At 30.8% G+C, this 19271-nt stretch overlaps 2 protein-coding genes across 2 annotated transcripts; both read right to left on the bottom strand.

Moving 5' to 3' along the window:
• Window positions 1–3141: 3141 nt before the first annotated feature.
• LOC108871281 (ATP-dependent DNA helicase PIF1-like) lies at window positions 3142–12719 on the bottom strand. The gene is made up of 2 exons (XM_033275547.1): window positions 12407–12719; window positions 3142–12344 (listed from the first exon to the last, which is right to left on the bottom strand). The coding sequence occupies exons 1-2, from the start codon at window positions 12717–12719 to the stop codon at window positions 11749–11751; spliced, it is 909 nt and encodes a 302-aa protein (XP_033131438.1). The 3' UTR covers window positions 3142–11748.
• On the bottom strand, window positions 12289–18261 carry LOC117132485. Its single transcript, XM_033286704.1, has 2 exons — window positions 17412–18261; window positions 12289–17321 (listed from the first exon to the last, which is right to left on the bottom strand). Exon 2 carries the CDS (start codon window positions 14138–14140, stop codon window positions 13169–13171), a length of 972 nt encoding a protein of 323 aa, XP_033142595.1. The 5' UTR covers window positions 14141–17321; window positions 17412–18261; the 3' UTR covers window positions 12289–13168.
• Window positions 18262–19271: the final 1010 nt, after the last annotated feature.

Genomic DNA, 19271 nt, shown 5'->3' with positions numbered 1-19271 from the left:
AGGAAAGTATTTAGGTCTCTCCGAACAATTTAATGGTCGGAAAAGTGAGACTTTCAAATACATTAAAGACAATGTGCATACAAAAATTCATGGGTGGCAGACAAGATTTTTATCGACGGCTGGGAAAGAAATATTACTAAAAGCTGTTGCTTTTGCAATGCCAATTTTCTCGATGAATGTTTTTGAACTTCCGATGCAAGTAGGTTTTGAACTTGATAGCATGATATCAGGATATTGGTGGGGATCAACAGAAAATCAAAGGAAACTTGCTTGGGTATCTTGGAAGAAGATGACCTTCTCTAAACAGGACGGTGGAATGGGTTTTAGGGAACTACATAAATTTAATCAAGCGTTACTTGCTAATCAAGTTTAGAAAATTATGCATCGTCCAAATAGTTTGGTTTTCAGAGCACTAAAACACCGTTATTTTAGAAGAACTGAGATGTTACAGGCGGGGAGAGGTTGCCAACCTTCTTTTGGATGGCAGTCATTATTATTTGGAAAAGAACTTCTTGTAAAAGGAGTACAACATTGTATATAGAATGGAGTCAACACTGTAATCTCTGATAACTGGATTCCTACGAATCCACCAAGATCTCCATTCTGCTCCCATACACGAATTCGATATTACCGGTACAAGTTCTTATTGATCAAGAAACTAAACAATGGAATCAACAGGAGCTTATGGATCTAATTGCTCAAGAGGACCATCATTTGATAAATAAGATATGTCTACCTAGTGACAATCTTCATGATTTAATTGTCTGGCCTTATACAAGAAATGGTGTATACTATGTGCGCTCAGGATATAGGTATGCTAAGGGATCATTAACATCTAATAATCAACTAATTCCCCCTTTATATCCTCATCCTGATATATCTAAAGCAATATGGAGTGCCGATACAACACCTAAGATCAAACACTTTTTTTGGAGACTTCTTTCTAAGGCTTTGGCAGTTAAAGAAAATCTCAGTTTCCGGCATATCTCGGTTGATCTTACATGTAGTCGGTGTTGTCAACATGTGGAGTCCACTGACCATTTATTTTTTCAATGCTACTACGCACAGAGAATCTGGAGGAGAATATGTATTTCGACATCAGTCCTTTGTAATACAACAACAACGGTAGAAGATAAATTGTGATTCATTTTTGACGTGTAAAGTGATGATTTCATTGATAGAGTGACCCGACTAACTCCTATTTGGACGCTGTGGCGACTATGGAAAAGTCGTAATGGACTCACCAACTCTTCTAAGAATATATCTGAAACACAGTTGGTTGATTTGATTGCTAGTGATACATATGAATGGAATGAAAGAACCTTGATTACTTCTGATCGAGCTAATGTAATAGCTTGGATTCAACGATGACAGCGTGAAAAATGGAACCCTCCACCTAGAGAATGGGTGAAGTGTAACTATGATGTGTCTCATCATGAAGGTAATACAAACTCCGGAATGGGATGGATCATTCGAAATAGTACAGGTTTGTGTCTTGACTGTGGAATGGGACAATTTCAAGGAAGATCTAACATCATGGAAGCAGAGGGTTCTGCTCTAATATGGGCTATGCAAGCATGTTGGTCTCTAGGATACAAAAATGTTATTTTCGAAGGTGATAATTTCAACTTGAATCAGCTCCTTGATTCGACAGAAACCAACCTAATGATTAAAGTAACAATCAGGACGATACAACAGTGGAGGATGCAATTTCAAGCTGCAGTATTTTGATATAGTCCTCGACAAACAAATGAATGTGCTGATACATTTGGCTAAACATGCCTTCTTTTCTTCTTCTTTATGGTCTGTATTTATTAATTGTCCAAGGTTTTTAGAATCTTGCGTAATGATACTATATTTACTTATTAGAAAATGCATTATAATTTAAAGACTATTATGATAAGTTTATACCTTATATCAAATTACTTCTATATGACAAATTTTTCATCAAGATACATATATTATAAATATTTTTAAAAATCTCTTTAACACACCACAATCATTAATAATAAATAAATCTAATAATAATTCTTTGAGATCACTGAAAATTTTATTTTTAGTTTGTAAATTTATACGTGATTAATATTTGATTATGCATATTTCAGTTTTTTTTTTTATAACTGAGAAATATTTTTGGATAACCACACAATATATAACAATTATCCTTTTTATTTTAAAAATAAGTTTTCTTTTTGATTTTTACTCTATTAATTTTTAATTAGTTATATAATATATAATAAGTAAACTAGATTTTGACCCGCGCTTTAAAAGCGCGGGATAATTTTTATTTAATTTTTTAATAGAAAACTTCAAATATATATATATGAAGTTATCAATTTAAAGTGTATTAAAATGTTGGGCATTTACCTATATCCGAATCTGAACCTGAGCCCGGTCGGAAAAGCCCTAACTGAAATTCGAATCGAAGTAGCAAAATATCTGCGGATATTGAATTAAAAAAGATTGAATATTCAAACCGAACAGGTAATATCCAAGCTCAAACGGATTTCCGAAAATAACAGAGCATATGTATATTTAACCTTGTATTTTTAGTTTACTTCTCTTATTTTATTCAAAAATTTATATTAATTATGTAAATGGCTAAAAATCATATAATATACATATAATTGCGAACAAAGTGATTTGCTATTCATTTAAAATGCATGTTAAGCTTCTTGTTTCATTCATTAACAAAAGTTGCATTCAAATTATCAAAAAAAAAAAACTAAATTAGTATTTTTCTATTTTCAAACTTTTGTTGCCAAACTTGATACACGTTCAACCTATTAAAATTTTAAATAATCAGCTAAGTTACCTGTAATTTTTTAAGTATAAGCAGTAAGAGTGATGAATAATTTGATTATTTTTTTCAAAATCTAAAATATTCGAACTCAATCCAAAATAACTGAACCCAAACTAAAAATACCCGAACAAATATCTAAAAATACCTAAACGGATTCTAAACGCATGTACCGAAGTATCCCAAAATCTAAAATACTCAATCAGAACTCGAACGGGTATCCAAACGCTCATGCCTAAAAACATTATGGTCCCCCATATACTATTTTAATTAAAATAATTGAAATTAGTTAAAATTTTAATTTAATTTTTTATAACTTTCAAGTTTAACTTTTTATCCTAAATTTATGAATAAATATGCAATTTTATTTTGTGATGTATATCGTTTATGTTTGTGGAAAATAATTTTAAATATAACTGCCAAACTGTATTTATATTTCTAGGTCTTAGCCCGTATGACTGAAACTGTTATAATATTCTTTTTAAATATATATATATATATATATATATTTGATACTATTAAATTAATTTATATTTTTAATATTATAAAACTGAATATGATGATATATTTTCACCTTTTTTGCACTGCTCTATTTTATAATAAATTTATTATAAATTTGATTTGATATGTTTGTTTAGCCTATTTGTATTTGATTAATATTTTGTTTCTTATTTGATAGAATAATTATAAAATATGCATGCAGATTTGTATGTAGTGGTGATAACTTTCAAAAATTTAATCCAAGAGATTCTACTTGTCTTGCTATGGTGGTGACGTGATTCGATTATAAAATGCAAATCTGCATGCATGTTTTATGTGTTTTAAAATATTTGTAACATAATGACATGTTTGATCATATTAATTTTGTATGTTTTTAAATAACATGAATTTTGGAGATGAAGTTTTCGAAAATGAGATATTTTTGTTCATAGAAATCTAATTTAAAAATGTTATTAATAATTTTTACTTCTATAAATTAAAGCTTATAACTTTAAGAAACTATTAAATTTATAATATATTAGTCTTATTTTTCATTAAAAATATATGTTCATATATCATTATTATTCATTAACTAATAAATACTAATATCATTATATATCTTATATTAACTAATAACTTTTTTAATTTAAGGAGATTAAATTGCTTATAATGTGCTATTATCAGATGCTATTAATACCCACTTTTCAGAAGAAAAAAAAGTCAAAAAATTGGTTATAATGTATTTTTATAATTTGCGCTTTGATCAAATGATTATCTTATGAGTAATGGGGGCAGTGAAATGTTATTTAGTAATTTTGTTTTCTTCTTAACCCATTTGTATTTTTTGACGTCAAACGGTTGATATATTACTCAAACTTGAAGTGGTCTAGGGAATCAGATCGGAATAGAAAAACCATTTATTTTAGATTGTTACAAAATTTATGGATTCAATCTGGGCCATAAAATCTTTCGAAATATTTCAAAATGCCTAAAAGGTCTAATAATAAAAACTTCTGAAAGTTAGTGTCTCGGATTTTTTTGATATAAATCATATTTGATAAGGTTAATGCATTTTCATAATCATATCTCATAAATTTAAGATTTGTTAACATATATTTGAACATAGAAAATCCCAAAAACAATTGATAGTTAAGATTTTACAAACGAATATTTTTGTTTGCAAAATATTTTTTTTGTTTCCTTTTACTATTCACATTTTCTGTATAATTATAATTTGAAGGAAATAAATTTACATAATCAAATGTGTGGCAATTTATTGGGATTGTTGTTAAAACTGGTGGAGAAAAATTCTATCACATATTTAATTTCTAAATTATTTCTTTTGTGGATATATTAAGAATATATTCTAAAATAATAACTTATGAACAAATGTGTTAACATAAATATTATAAAAAAATTACACATATATATATGATGCATATTTTGATGGGGTTGGTATATATTTAATGTTTCAAGAACATTAAATATGGTTTAAGAGGCATTTTACTTACCCAGTTTTAGTGGTTATCGACAATATAAAAAACTGAATGGTTTTGATTTTTTTTGTATAGAAAACTGAATGGTTTTTTATTTTATTGTTATGATTCTTGATTTTCAAAGTGATATCTCACTCTGTGGTTCGTATTAACTGTATTCAAAATATGTTCTATGCTATGCAAACTAAATTTAATAAATTGTTATGATACAAATACGCAAAACTAAAGTATAGCTAACCTGTACGTAATGTACTAACATATACCGTCATATATTATGCAAAAATTTAATCAATGAAATAAATATAACATGCATCAATTCAACCATCACCATAAGTTCAACATGGTCTTCAACAATGGAATGTCTAATCATTCAACCATCACGATGGAATGTCTAATCATTCAACCATTCAACATATAACGTTCACGTTGTAAACTGATATATATCGATTTCAATTAGACCAGAATTAGTTAATGATTTATACGGTTCCAATCAAATAAAACAAAAACGTACAAACCAGAAGCAAAGTAATAAACCTCAGTTAAGCGGATTCGTCAGCCGTCTCCTAACACCCATAACCGCAATCTTTCAAGCTACCTCCCTCCAGCCAGCGTTGTGATTCATTCTCAGCTCGTTCTCAATCGGTCACTCCGGCGGCGATAGCTTACGAAAGCGTTGGGGTTGTGGAATCCACCGATCGAAAACCACAACCACGACGGAGCAAGAAACTACCCAACTTCGCAAAACTCTGATTTAGCCTTCTCCTCGACTTCTCGCTGTCCTCAACAGAATCCTCACATGAGAATAAGAAAAATAAGATCAAACCCGCCTCTGAAAGATGTCTAAACTTCATCTCAACCAATTCACCTCACCTCACCTCACCATGGTCGTAAAAGAAGAGCAAAGGGAGATCGAGCGAGCCAAAACACCACACCAAACTCGATCTATGATGGTTAAGATATGCTTTAGTGATTTGATTGAAAAGGATAGAGAAATAAGGTAATATTGTTGGAGAGGAAAACCTTTTTATCGATGAAAGGGAGAGATAATAGGGCAAATACATATTTTGTTGGAATAAAAGGGAAAACAGAATTTAATAAAAATCATAGCTTTAAAATATTTCAGTGGCATGACTCTGTAAATACTGTTGAAACAGGAGGGTACCTCAAAAAAGGGCCTTTTGTTTTAATAGTATTGACTAGATATTGACCCGCGCTTTAAAAGCGCGGAATTTGTTTGATGTTAAATTTATATATCAAACAATGTATACTTCGGTTGTATATAGTAAAAACATATTATGATGCGTAATACTATTTCATAGTTACATATTTGAGATTTTACTTTATGTTTTGAGTAAGTGACATCAATTCTCATTAGTTTAATAGTATATATATATATATATATATATATATATATATATATATATATATAAATTATTTTATTTTTAACTAAAACACCAAGATAGATAATCATCTATATGCACTTTCAAAATTTTAAATATGCAAAAAATATATAGTACATATATCATATTTATGTTTTTAAGTATAACTTAGGAATAAAAGTGAGATTATAGATTTTTTTTATAACGTTATAGGACAACATATTTTTATCTTAACCTTAAAATTGCTCATATTTTGTTTATAATATGTATATAGCATTAATTTAAAATGTTTAGATTTTTTTTAAAAAAAATTATACTATATGAATTAATTTATTAAGAATGGACTAAACAATAGGCCAGAAAAATATTTGTCAATATTTTTATCAATATAAACCAAGATGAGGTGTTATTAAGGATCCAACCGCTTTAGAACAGTCCAAAAACGAAATTGGCCCAAACCGATATCACTGTTTTGATCTTCATCGATCGGAAGACTAATTGCTTTCTTCCTTTGTCATTTTCAGACAAATTCATCGGTTAATAGAAAATAAAAAATAAAAAATAACCTTCATATGGAGATTAAAGAAACCAATCGGCTCTTCCACGATTCAACTCAAGAGGCATCTCCAAGGTAAATCCGTTCCTGTAATTCCTTCATTGTTGATACTCAGTTGAACTCAAAGCCCCAAGTTTTTTTTTTGATTTATTTTGCATGTCCTCTAGGATGGCTTAAATGGAATGAAATAGGATGAAATAGATTCCGATCTGAAAAATTAACAGTCAGACATTAGTGAGCTCTATCGATTTGGTATTGAAATGAGCAAATCTCCAAAGGTTTGCCTTTGTCCTAGAGTAAATTGTTTCAGATACCAATTTTAAAGTTTTTTTTCTCTTGCAAGGATTAATGAAGTTAATATTACTTGTCTTATTTTTAAAATATATAATTGTTTTTAAATATTAATGTCTTACTTTTAAAATATATAATTTTTTTATTAAAACAAAATGTATAATTGTTTAAAAAGGTATATATTTATAATTTAAATATAGTCATATTTATCCGTATCAAATTTATTAGCCCGTTTTTATTTTTAGTTAACAAAATTCGCGGTTTCCTGTTTTGATTGGTTTCTTATTGATATGTTGAAGATACGATGAATTTAAATGATTGGTTGTATTCCATATTGTTATGTAAATATCTATTTCAGAAGATATTACTTATTTTTTAAATAAGTTTCTTTAATATCCAAGTATATTCCATATTGTTGTGTATAGATGCTCTTCAACGTGGTTTTATTTGCGGATTTTTATATATATATATATATATATATAATTGCAATTAATAAAAGATTTGAAAATACATTTGGCGAGAAAAAGAGTATATTTGTATACAAATCTATGACTTCTGATAAAATTATTTATATAACTGTTTGAAATTATTTACAAACCTAACGTGTTTAGCCATAACAGGATTCTTATGTTGTGTTTTATTTTACAGTTTGGATGTACTGCAAATAATTCAAGAATCAAGATCTATAAAAGAGGAATAACATAGATGCCATGCTACATGATACTTTAAAAAATAAGTTAAGTAAGGACTATTCAATCACCTAATATTAGAACTGAATTAGTAATAACTTTCCATTCACCATCTCGACAGTGTCTCGAGGTGTTGCAACAATGATTATTTGCAACTGGCATGGATTTTCACACCCTAAAACATGTAAAAAAAAAGGCTGAGGTGCATATATTATAAATATATAATAGACGATAGTTCCATAATCATAGGGCTTACATTTTCGTCTATTAGAACCATCTGAAGAGAAGAACCAAATTGGGGATTGCATGACTTCCACGTATGAAGCACTTTCACATGAACTCTCTATGCAGATTTGAAAGGCTTAACATCACTTAGATTGCTGGTTTTGATTATGGAACCCATAAGTATAGATCACGGTAGACAGTTTGGAGGTTTAGAATGGTTATATTTGTTGTGTTTGAAAGGCTATTTATATACTTCATTATTTGGCTTCTAGAAGTGTGAATGCTCTCAAAAAACTTAACTCATAGACAGCAAGCTATCCTTGATCATATATTCAGAATACACGCAGAAATATGTATTAGAAAGCATGTAAATTTGGCTAACAACTTATAAAAGGTTAGATGTCAGGAATAAAACACTAAAAATAACCAAAATACCTACTTGTTTCCAGCCAAATATCCAAATACCCAATTTTCATGTTAGTGTTAGGTATTTAGTTTTACATTATTTAAATTTATGTATTGTATATTATTTTTAGTTTTGGATTTTAAATATTAAATATTATATTTGGATTTTTAATTTTTATATAATTCAAATGAGAACTTAACCCGTAATGATCTGAACCGAATTTTAACTAAAATTTATAAATATTCAAATCGGGTATAAATCTCTATTAAAATACCAATATCCGAATACTCTGATTCGAACCCAAACGTTTACCTTCAGCTTTAAACATACTTAATTAATTATTCATAGCATGATTAATTGGACCGTGTTAATTCTTTTAACCTATGCTATTTAATTAAGCATATACTTAAGATCAAACAGTCATATAAGAAAATAAAAACATCATATATGACAAAATACAAAAACGTTCGGTGGTTTAGTGGAAACAACGCACTCTCCTGGTCCCATACCATTGGTTCAATCTATTCCCAGCCCGTTTTTAATTTGTTGTTTTTTGTTTTTTCCGTTAATGGTATAAACCTAATTTCTTTATCTTCTTCTCCAGTCAAATTAAGTTACGCAGAAAAGAGTTTTACAGCCGCCATTGTTTTTTGGTGTAGAATCCATAGTACCGGATTTTAACCTATAGAAACCAAAAAAGTAAAAAAAAAAAATTGATGATTTTGATTTAGTGGCCGATTATGAGAAAGATAGCGGTTGTAAGTCACCATGAATCTCATATCGAGATTTCAAGAGTAGAACTGGGTTTTTTTCAAAAAAAAAAGAGAGTAGAACTGGGTTTCTGCTACTGGGTTAAATCCTGAAAGTTTGAGTATCATCAAAAATCAAAAATAATAATGTACTGATTTCTGCAGGAAGAAAGATAAAAAAACGTAGATATAGTGGATAGGGACAACGGCAATATCTCGTTTGTTGGAATAAAAAAATTTCAAAAAATACATAATTTAATTAAAAACATAGCTTAAAAATATTCTAGTGGCAGATATCTGTAAATATTGTTGAAACAGAATGGCACCTCAAAAAAGGGTGTTCTGTTTTAATAGTATTGACTAGATTTTGACCCGCGCTTTGGAAAGCGCGGATTAGTTGTTATAATTCAGTTGTGTTTTTGTGTTTAAGTTTAAAGATATATAAAATTTGACCGATTATATATGTTTTGGAGCTTATATGCTTTTAACTGATTAATTACTTTTGGATATTATGTATGCTGTGTTGGTTCTTGGTAAAGTTTTAATTTATTCTAATTTTTAATGTTATAGAAAAAATGAATATAAATGTTTATGGTTGGATGAAAATATTTATATTTTATGTTGATTATTTTAGTTTGTTTATTACTGCACTCCTTAAAAATTTAATTTTGGTGAATCAATTTTATACATGTGTTTTTCATTTGGAACAATCAGTAAATGAAAATAATTATAACAAAAATACTAATCATACTCAGCCAAATAAGTATATATTTATATGGTTTGATATCATATTAAATTTACTATATACTTTTTAAAATGGATTCAAAACGAAAAGTCCATCTCATTAATTAATATTGGGCTTATAATTCATATAATTTAGATTTATTGACCATTGATTATCTATCATTTGTAAACTTGAAGTGGGCTTCAGACAAATAGTTTGGCTAAGCCCGAATATATCCAAGAGAAAGTCATGTCTTGATTAAAAACAAAACGAAAGCTTTAGCGAGAAAGAAGAGACCAGAAAGTCATGTTTTTATTAAAAAAAAAAACAGTCCTGCATAATTCTTTTACCGAGAAAGAAGAGACCAGAAAGTGCTGTCTTTAAAAAAAAAACAAAAGGTCTCTTCGTCCAAATCGACGATTCTGGAAACACCGAAGAAAATTATCAATCTTACAGATCGTATAAAGGAGGTCAAACGGTTAAGGATGGATTGAGAAGATAAAGGATCAAAGCTTTCCAGAAAGAGATCTTTCAAACGTGCCTCCGCTTGACAATCGATAAGTTTTTTTTGACAGATTATAGATTTCTAATATGATCAGATTTTTTTTATGTGTCTCCTTTGTGATTGAAGCTGGCAATTTTTGATTACAGGACAACAATTGTAGATTGGAGATCCAGGAACATCGGTAATCACTGTCTTTTGCATGTTTATTTTAAAATTACTACGATTCTAAAGCATATTAATTTAGTTTGGATTTTTTTTGTCAACAGTTTGGAGTTTAAATCTCTGTCACATAAATATTTTATAAAGTGGGCTTTCAAGCAAATATCTTTTTGCCCATACGACGACTAACCATATTTTTTGGTAGGAAAAAAGGTTGTTAAGATAAAGACTAATACTACCAAATCTATTTCCTCTTGAATCAGTTTTGCAGATCAAAGTTATTAGGGTTCTTTGAATCAGCTTTGCGGATAAAAGATGGTTGAGTTCGTTTATGGTCTCATAAAGCATCTGACTCATACTTTATCACAGGTAAAAGGATGATCAAGATTTCAAAGTATTTCCTTACAATTTGTTCTTGATACTTTTAACAATACTATTTCACTATTTTGTTATAGATCGACACTGCAATTACAAAGGAGATAAATCTTTACTATTACAAAGACTCTAATTTGAGAGAATTTCTAGCTACCGTCCATAGACACTGCTATTCCCTTTCCATGTCAGGTAAAGAAGCATCTCTGTTGCTTTTCAAATCGGTAAAGAATTAAAAAAGATACTGAAATGAGGTTATTTGTTGGTTGAATGGCCAGGAGTTGGCAAGGTGTGCTAAAGGATGAAGATACGTGTATTTTTTACACAATACTCTACATTCAGTAATCCAGTAGGGTGGAAAGCGTTTCCAGAGCACCTTTTTTTAATGATGAAGATAAGTTATTGTTTTGTTCAAGTATCTTAAACACTCGATGTTAGTAAACAGTATGTAAAAGACTTATAGATAAGTACTTCAACTTAGATGTTCCTCTTTGCTATATACAGGAATTATCTCGCAATATGCTACAAATACAACTTCTTTGCTGGGATGATATGACACAAAGTATGTAGTGATGGACATTGGACTCAGATCGTTCACAGAGGATAAAACACAAAGTAAGTAACACCTCTGACGCTTAGATGTTAGATATGATAAGTATTAGTACTCTATGATGCTATTGCTCGATATTGACATAGACATTATAATAGAATTATATAGTTTCTATGCGGCATTTGATAGAAGAATAAACAACCATAGATGGTCACTCTGTAAAACGTAAATTGTAATTCTATGCTCAAAACTTTTCCTAAAGTTCCAGTAATCTTTATTTTGTAGCGCAATCAAACACGTAAAGTTGTGAAATAAAAGCAAGTCTCTTCATAAAAAACATCAATATATAGTCTTTAAACTTCTAAAATTAGAGATTTTGGAAAATCTCTTTAAAAACAATATTTTTGGTTTGTTTCTGAGGCTTTCCATCCTCGTCAACAATCAAGATTTTCAAACCGTTTTTGGATGTGACTCTCGATATAGCAACATAGAGTTGCCCGTGAGAAAAAACTGGTCTAGGTAGAAATATTCCAACTTCTGAGAGAGACTGTCCTTGACTTTTATTAATGGTAATAGCAAAGGCCACAGCAATTGGCAGTTGCCTTCTTCTCATCTTGAATGGCAACTTCTTGTCTGAAGGTGTAATAGACAATCTAGGAAGCAGTATAATTTTCCCAACTTGAGTTCCTGTAATAACTCTGGCCTTCACACAAAATTCATACATATCTATAATCTGCAACCTTGTCCCATTCATCAGTCCTCCATCATGATCAATATTTCTCAACAACATCACAGGGCATCCAATCTTCAACCGGAGATTATGATTTGGTAAACCTGATGCTTTGATAGTGTTGAGAAATTCTGGAGTGAGAGCCTGATCATTAAAAGATCCTGTATCAGATGGATCAATGCTGTCCGAGCTTAAATAAATTCTTTCATCTCCTGCAATACAGACAACAATTTAGTTAATCATAACAAACAACCTACAAAATCTCTCGATTTAAAAAATAGAATAATTTAGGTACCTTCAAGTTCGTCTAACATATGCTGGTTGATCTGGTTCACATCCTCATTTGTAGGGCATAAAATAGCTCTTTCTTGAAAAAATTTGGGGTCTTTGTTCTGTTGTAGAGTTGTTGCATCTCCATATATTTCTTTGCTTATTGATGCTATTGGATCATCTGAATCTTTAATAAGAAACTCATCTGGAATAGTGATTAGTGCATCACCATCGTTAGGTTCACCAGCTAATCCATCTCCCACATCCAAAATCCATTGAGAAAACAGTTCCAATTCTCTTAACTCTTCGGTAGTCATATCAGTGGATAGCAGCCTCATATTCTTTGTTAGTTTCAGCACCTTGCAGTGTTTCCAGAGATATGATGAATTTAGAGACTCTAAAACTATTTCAGCCCTCGATGCAATGTGAATAACAGGGTATCACATATCTGTTGTCGCACTTGAAACCATTTTTATCAACAAAACGATCATTATCCCGTCTCATATAAACTGGGAACCCTTCTTTGTTTACTGTCGTTCTGTCTACATGCGCTTTCGGAAACACCTTAGAACACTTGCCATTCTCCATACACGGTGAATTCGGATTAACAATTCCACAAGGACCATGAATCATCGTGTCTTTCACCACTTCATAAAGCGCTGGCTCTTTGGATTTGTCTGGAATATCTGCTGAAATTATCTTGTCAATGTGGTCAGTCGTAGGGAATTTAGAACTGGGATGCATGAATAACAATATATGAGCATGCGGTAGACCACGCTTTTGGAACTCAACAGTATACATAGCTGCATAATAAGATAAATAAAATCTTCAGTATATTACTTAAAAGTGTTAAAATGAAACATGATTGATGTAAAAAAAACTTACATGCAACAGTTTTTTCCAAGATCTCATTATCGGTTAAATCCTCCATTAGAGAATCTAACTTCATTTTGAATATTCGGCAAGCAATTTCTGGTCTATCCTCTGACTTCAATTTCCGTTCAGACAAATATCTAGTAATCTCCGGCCATTTTGGATTGCATGTAAATGTGATGAAAAGATCTGGAAAACCAAAATGTCTACAAATGGCCATTGCATCCAGATAGTTATTTTTCATGTACCTTGGTCCTCCGGTAAAGGAAGCTGGCAGAATAAATCGGTTTCCTTGTTGACTCATATCTGTTCTGCCTTGGTTCTCAGCCTGCTTGATTGAGTCATAGCCGTCAGACCTCAAACATACTTGATTTTGCCTCAAATAACTTAATCTGTTAGTCTCAATGGTAGTGAATGCATCAACCAAAAATTGCTGGAACAATCTTTTTGAATGCAGCAGCGTTTGACACTCTCCATCTCTTTCAAACAGTCGATAGCAAAACCACTGTCTCATACTAATGTGATCCCTCTTTAGCTTCTCTGTAGCTGGTGTGGCTCTCTTTTTTATTCCCAGTCTGAAACCATCTTCGCCATAAGTAAAAATGGGCGGACACTGAAGTGCGAGATAAGACGGATGTATCTCACTTATTCTCTTAAGCCAACCTGTTTGTTTCTCTTGCAAAACAATATCACGCTTGTCCATCTCTAAATTAAAGTCACCAGGGATCAAACCAGCTACCTCTGACGCAGTTGGAGTATCATATGTCCTTCCATCTTTTTCACGATTGTTCACAATCCTCATATGGAACTTTGCAGCTCCTGAACTTCCAAAACGTTCCCTTGCAGACCGAAATTGCTTCACATAGGGATTAACATCGTCCAGCATATTTATAATAAGCTCGATAATTTTCTTCCTCAAATTATGCTTTTTTGCCTTGTCTGCAGCTTTCTTGTACTTACTGTAAACATAAATTGTAAAATTAATTCACCAAATAAAACCTTTTTATTAAAATAATCACTATTTCAATAAAGGTATAGGGGTTATACCTCATAACAGAATCTCTATCATCAACCTCTCTTTCATTGTCAACAATGTACAATTGTGAAAACTTTGCAGAATCACCTTCATCTGGTTTCATACTACCCATCAAGTGCATGTTTTCCCCATGTAGTTGAAACGGTTGAGGTCCATGTCCTTTTGGCATCGAGCGATCAACTTTTCCACCAAGAGAAGTAAAAGCAAAGAGCATATTAATTGCTCTTATATTTTCTTGGTAATACTTGCTCATGTCATCATCCCCGAACAATAGTCTCTGTATAAGCAAGGGGCTTTCTTTTAAAAGAGGCAACTTAACTTGTCCCTGGCCACAACAAAGAGAGAAAACTGGCTTCTTCTTTGTTCTTTTCTTCCTTTCAAGGCGCTCACCATACCACATTTTGGCATTACAATAGTCACATTTGAAAGTAGGATTACCCTCGTCAACATACTCTACACAATATATAGACATGGATGTTCAATATCAGTAATACTTAACTCTTTATTAATCATAATATTATAACTCTCACCAATTGTTTTTGTGATAGGTTGTGAATTCGGAGTTTTTTTTGGTTTTCCCCTTGCTTTCGCAGATCTTTCTAATCCTTGACATCATAGATTCAATGTTTGCTTTCTCTGATACAGCATCTCTATATAAACATTTAACTGGTTCGGAATTATCCACGAGTTTATCACTTTCTTGACTGCTTAAGTCGTAAAATTGATCATCTCGTCCTTCAGATGGAACTGCAACATATAATTTCAATCAAAAAAAAATATAATAATTGTTTGTTCATATAATACATGATTGAGTGGAGATATATACCTTCAGGGAAGCTGTTATCATTTGAAGCATACCCAACATGTGATGGATATGTTACTTTGGAGTTATTATTTCCAGTTACAACCGTCTGCATTAGTTTAGGAGTAGACCTGGCATCATCTTTTCTTAACACACTGTTGCGCTGCTTAGTACCAGATTGTAACACTGTTTTTCTCTGTGCTATTTGATCATTCACTGGTTTCCATAAGACATATTTATTATTCAATCATTATGTAAAAGTTAACCAACTAAAAATTAACTGAAAGTAGCAACATATACCTCTCAAATCTCGGTAAAATTTGTTCCTCTTTGAAGGTGGATATTTTGTTGTATTTAGCTGATCTGCATACAAAAAATTGACAATTCTTTTACATACCAGAAAATTATGATTTATATATACACAACCAAAAGTATAAATTTTTCATAACCCTTACTTTCGCAGTGCATATATGTTCGATCCGACATATGACCAGCTGCTGACTGATATACATTTTGAACCTTACTCCCAGAAAAGTTTTGAAGATCTCCTAAGATCCTTCCAAATATTGAGGTCAATGGTATAGTGGTTCTAGATATGTCCATCCTTGTGTTAACTTTCACAGTTCCAGAATAAGCATTCAGATTTCTCTTTCTTTTATTAGAGTTATATCCAGAAGTAGACACCACTTCGATTCCAGCTTGTGTGTTGGTTGCTAAACATCATAAATAATAATATGTTGTTAATATAAATATAATGTGTCTCACAAACTGGATTTAGTATATCTGATATAACTATTCTTACTAAACACTTTGTTGCGATTATTGATTCTCTTTGTAGCTGGAACATTAGATGTATTTGTTTTCTCTGTAAGGAAAAAAATAACAGAGATCAAATGATGTTTCAATATGAACACTGACTATCGTTCTTACTTTTGCAGGGAACATCTTGTGGAGGAGGGATAGATGTAGAGCGTTTCAGAGACCCGCCCAAATCCTTTTTCATAGGTAAGTTAGTCAAATCCCTTAAGACCCTGCCTGAAGATGATTGAAGTTTAGACATAGCAGTAGGTGTGTGCACTGCGTTAGCTTTTTCAGAATCATCAATACTGTTGCCTTCCATTGTTATATGTAATCGAGTGTTTTCTTCTTCCATGTTAAATGGAAAAATGAACAATACAGGAAACACGACAGTATTAGGTTAGCTATGGCGTTTTTTTTGTTGTTTAGATTCGGTGTAGATGCTGTTTAGATTTACCATTAAATGGGAAATTAAAATATTATCAATATTCAATATTATGCTCGGCAATTCATGGATGTAGGATTATATGTTACGCACTTCTGTAATCTACATATAACAATATTGAATATAATATAATCTGCTAATCACATATTTGGATTTTACAGTTAGGATGTATGGCTAAACTTCAATATAAAAGAGGAGCAGCAAGACATGATACGAACAAAAAAGGTATGAAACGAAAATCAAACTATACTATTAGAAATCGATTAGGAATGGGTAATATTATGGATAGTTAGGAGATTGGGAATGAATGCTGATTGATGATTGCTAAAAACTGCATTGGCACAATCGAAATATAAGTAATTGTTTTATAATTAACATAATTAAAAAACAGAATTTTTATTCATTTCAGAGATGCCAGATAAAATAAAAGGGTACAAAAAAGAAATTAAAAAAACAAATTAAAAGAAGCAAAAACATAAGCTGAAGTAAAACGCAAAAACCAAAACCTAGATAAGATATGAAAATTCAGAATCAAATCAGCCACTTTCGTTAATCTTAAACACATTTGTGCATTGCTTCTTCCTTGAAGTAGTTGAATTCTGGTGCAGGGACTTGGTTCTTTTCCACAAAATATCTTTGAGACCCCAAACTTTCATGGCTTCGATTTTTTCAAGTCTAGAAGAATTGTTGTTTTCATCAACTGAAATGCCAAATCCATAAGATTTACCAACGATTTCCACAATCTCAGGTGGTAACATTGCTTGAATTTCAACTTGTTAAATATAGTTACACTAATTTTATTACCAGATAGTAAAAAATAAATATTCATTTTAGGTAGCTTCTAGAAAAAGTAATATATCACCTTCTCCAATAAGCCTTTCACGACTTTTGCTGCCGAAATTTTCACAATAGATGTTGCAACAGAGTCTAGAAGAGTGAATTTTGTCTCACCGGTCTGATCCTGCACAAGCAATTCTAACTTGTACCTGGATATAAAGGATCAGCAGAATATTTATATAATGACAATACGTTATAATTAATTATATGTTATGTAAGGTTTAAAAGAAAAATATAACCTTGGTGTAACCTTTGTAACAATACGCTGACAAAATTCACACCACCAGCTTGGCACCTCTGGTTCATCAAATAAAATAGTTGGTTTGATAACCTTATTTTGGCAGTCAGCACAAGCATAATAATACCATCCATTAATGGTATCAACAGCATAAACAGAACAAATAACTCTGTAATTTCCACCCTACAAACAACACAAAATAAGGTTATAAAATTGATAATAAATAATAAATGATATTTCATAATCAAGCAAACCTTATCACAGTATTTCATCTCTTGAATTGTTCTGAATGGATATTGCGACCATTTCTGGCGCTTCTCATGGATCACAATCTTCTCATTTATATGTTGACACATTTCAACGGTGGTAGCATCACCCTGAAACCTAAAAGAAAATACAGCAACAATCAAATGGTGTAATGCAGTAAATACTGAATTTTATAATAGGATTAACTCACTTCTGTCTAAGTGCTTTAGCTTCTTTGATATCTGGATTGATCAACACCAATGTAGAATCAAATGCATTGGTTACTTTCCACTCTCCTGAAAGTCAAATAAAACATATATAAAAACGTTTTAACAAAGAGCTAACCACACGCCAACTATAGGAATGTAAATAAAAATAAATAATATCTTTATACCTTTGTAGTTAAAGTAGGGGTGTTCAATCCGGATATCGGTTCGGTTTCGGTTCGGTTATTTTCGGTTATCGGTATTTCGGTTAGTAAAATATAACTACCATTCTAAATCCATATTTACTTCGGTTCGGTTTATATACCGTCGGTTTTCGGTTTATTCGGTTTTATACCAAAAAACATAATTATTTTGTTTGAGATCATATTATATGAATTTTAGAGTCATATTGTGAACACCGTCATTTATTAAAAATATATTACATGTTCAAATAAATGAACAAAAAAATAAAAATGCTTCTACCATCAAATAAAATAATGAAATCTATAACTAAATCAAAGCTTGAAATTTTGAAAAAAAAATGAAACAAAACAAAAACATAAAAGAAAAGTTTTTCCACTCTTCCATATTTAGTATTCATTAAAGTCATGTTTTTTCAATTGAAAATTTTCCATTAATTATTGTCCATCAAATTTATAATCTTCATATTAATTTAGTGAAGACTAAAATAAAGTAAAAAGATTAAAAAAAAAAGACTTAGAAAATAAGATGTCTGAATTGCGATGTATTGTTATTTAGTTATAGTTCAAGTGTTATACAAATTAAGGTTTTTTATTACTATAAAATTATGGTAATAGTTATTAACACAAATTTAACTTATGTAACAAATAGATTTTCATGTATTGTTATAAAATAGATACATATTTACATGTTTCTACTTTTAATCGGTTTTGTTCGGTTTATTCGGTTTAATTGGTTATATACCAAACCATATCCAAATCCTACGGTTTTTATAAAATTATATCCATTCGGTTTATATAGTATATACCAAAACCAAACCATATTGTCTATTTCGGTTCGGTACGGTTCGGTTTTACCATATTGAACAGCCCTACGTTAAAGACTCTAGCAAATCTGATTAAACATATATCTCCACTGTTGGATTGTTTGACTTTTTCGGAAAAGATCTCAGCTGATTTACCGGTAATGCAACATTGGATGCGTTGGTTTCTAAAAATTTAGTTTAAAAAAAAAATTAGATTTAACAATAATAGATAACATACTGTTTAAACTAAAGTAACTAAACTTACTTGATATCTCTTAGATTAAACTCCACTTTGGTCACTTCTTTTCTTTCAAATTTAACAATATTTTGACCACGAAAGTCTAAGACTTCGCCAATCACATCTGTTATGCAAAAAGGTTTGTTATTTTGCAGTTAATATAAA

The sequence above is a fragment of the Brassica rapa genome, chromosome A01 (genome assembly GCF_000309985.2).
Source record: "Brassica rapa cultivar Chiifu-401-42 chromosome A01, CAAS_Brap_v3.01, whole genome shotgun sequence".
Lineage (NCBI taxonomy): Eukaryota > Viridiplantae > Streptophyta > Magnoliopsida > Brassicales > Brassicaceae > Brassica > Brassica rapa.
This window is presented reverse-complemented; position numbering and strand designations above follow the sequence as displayed.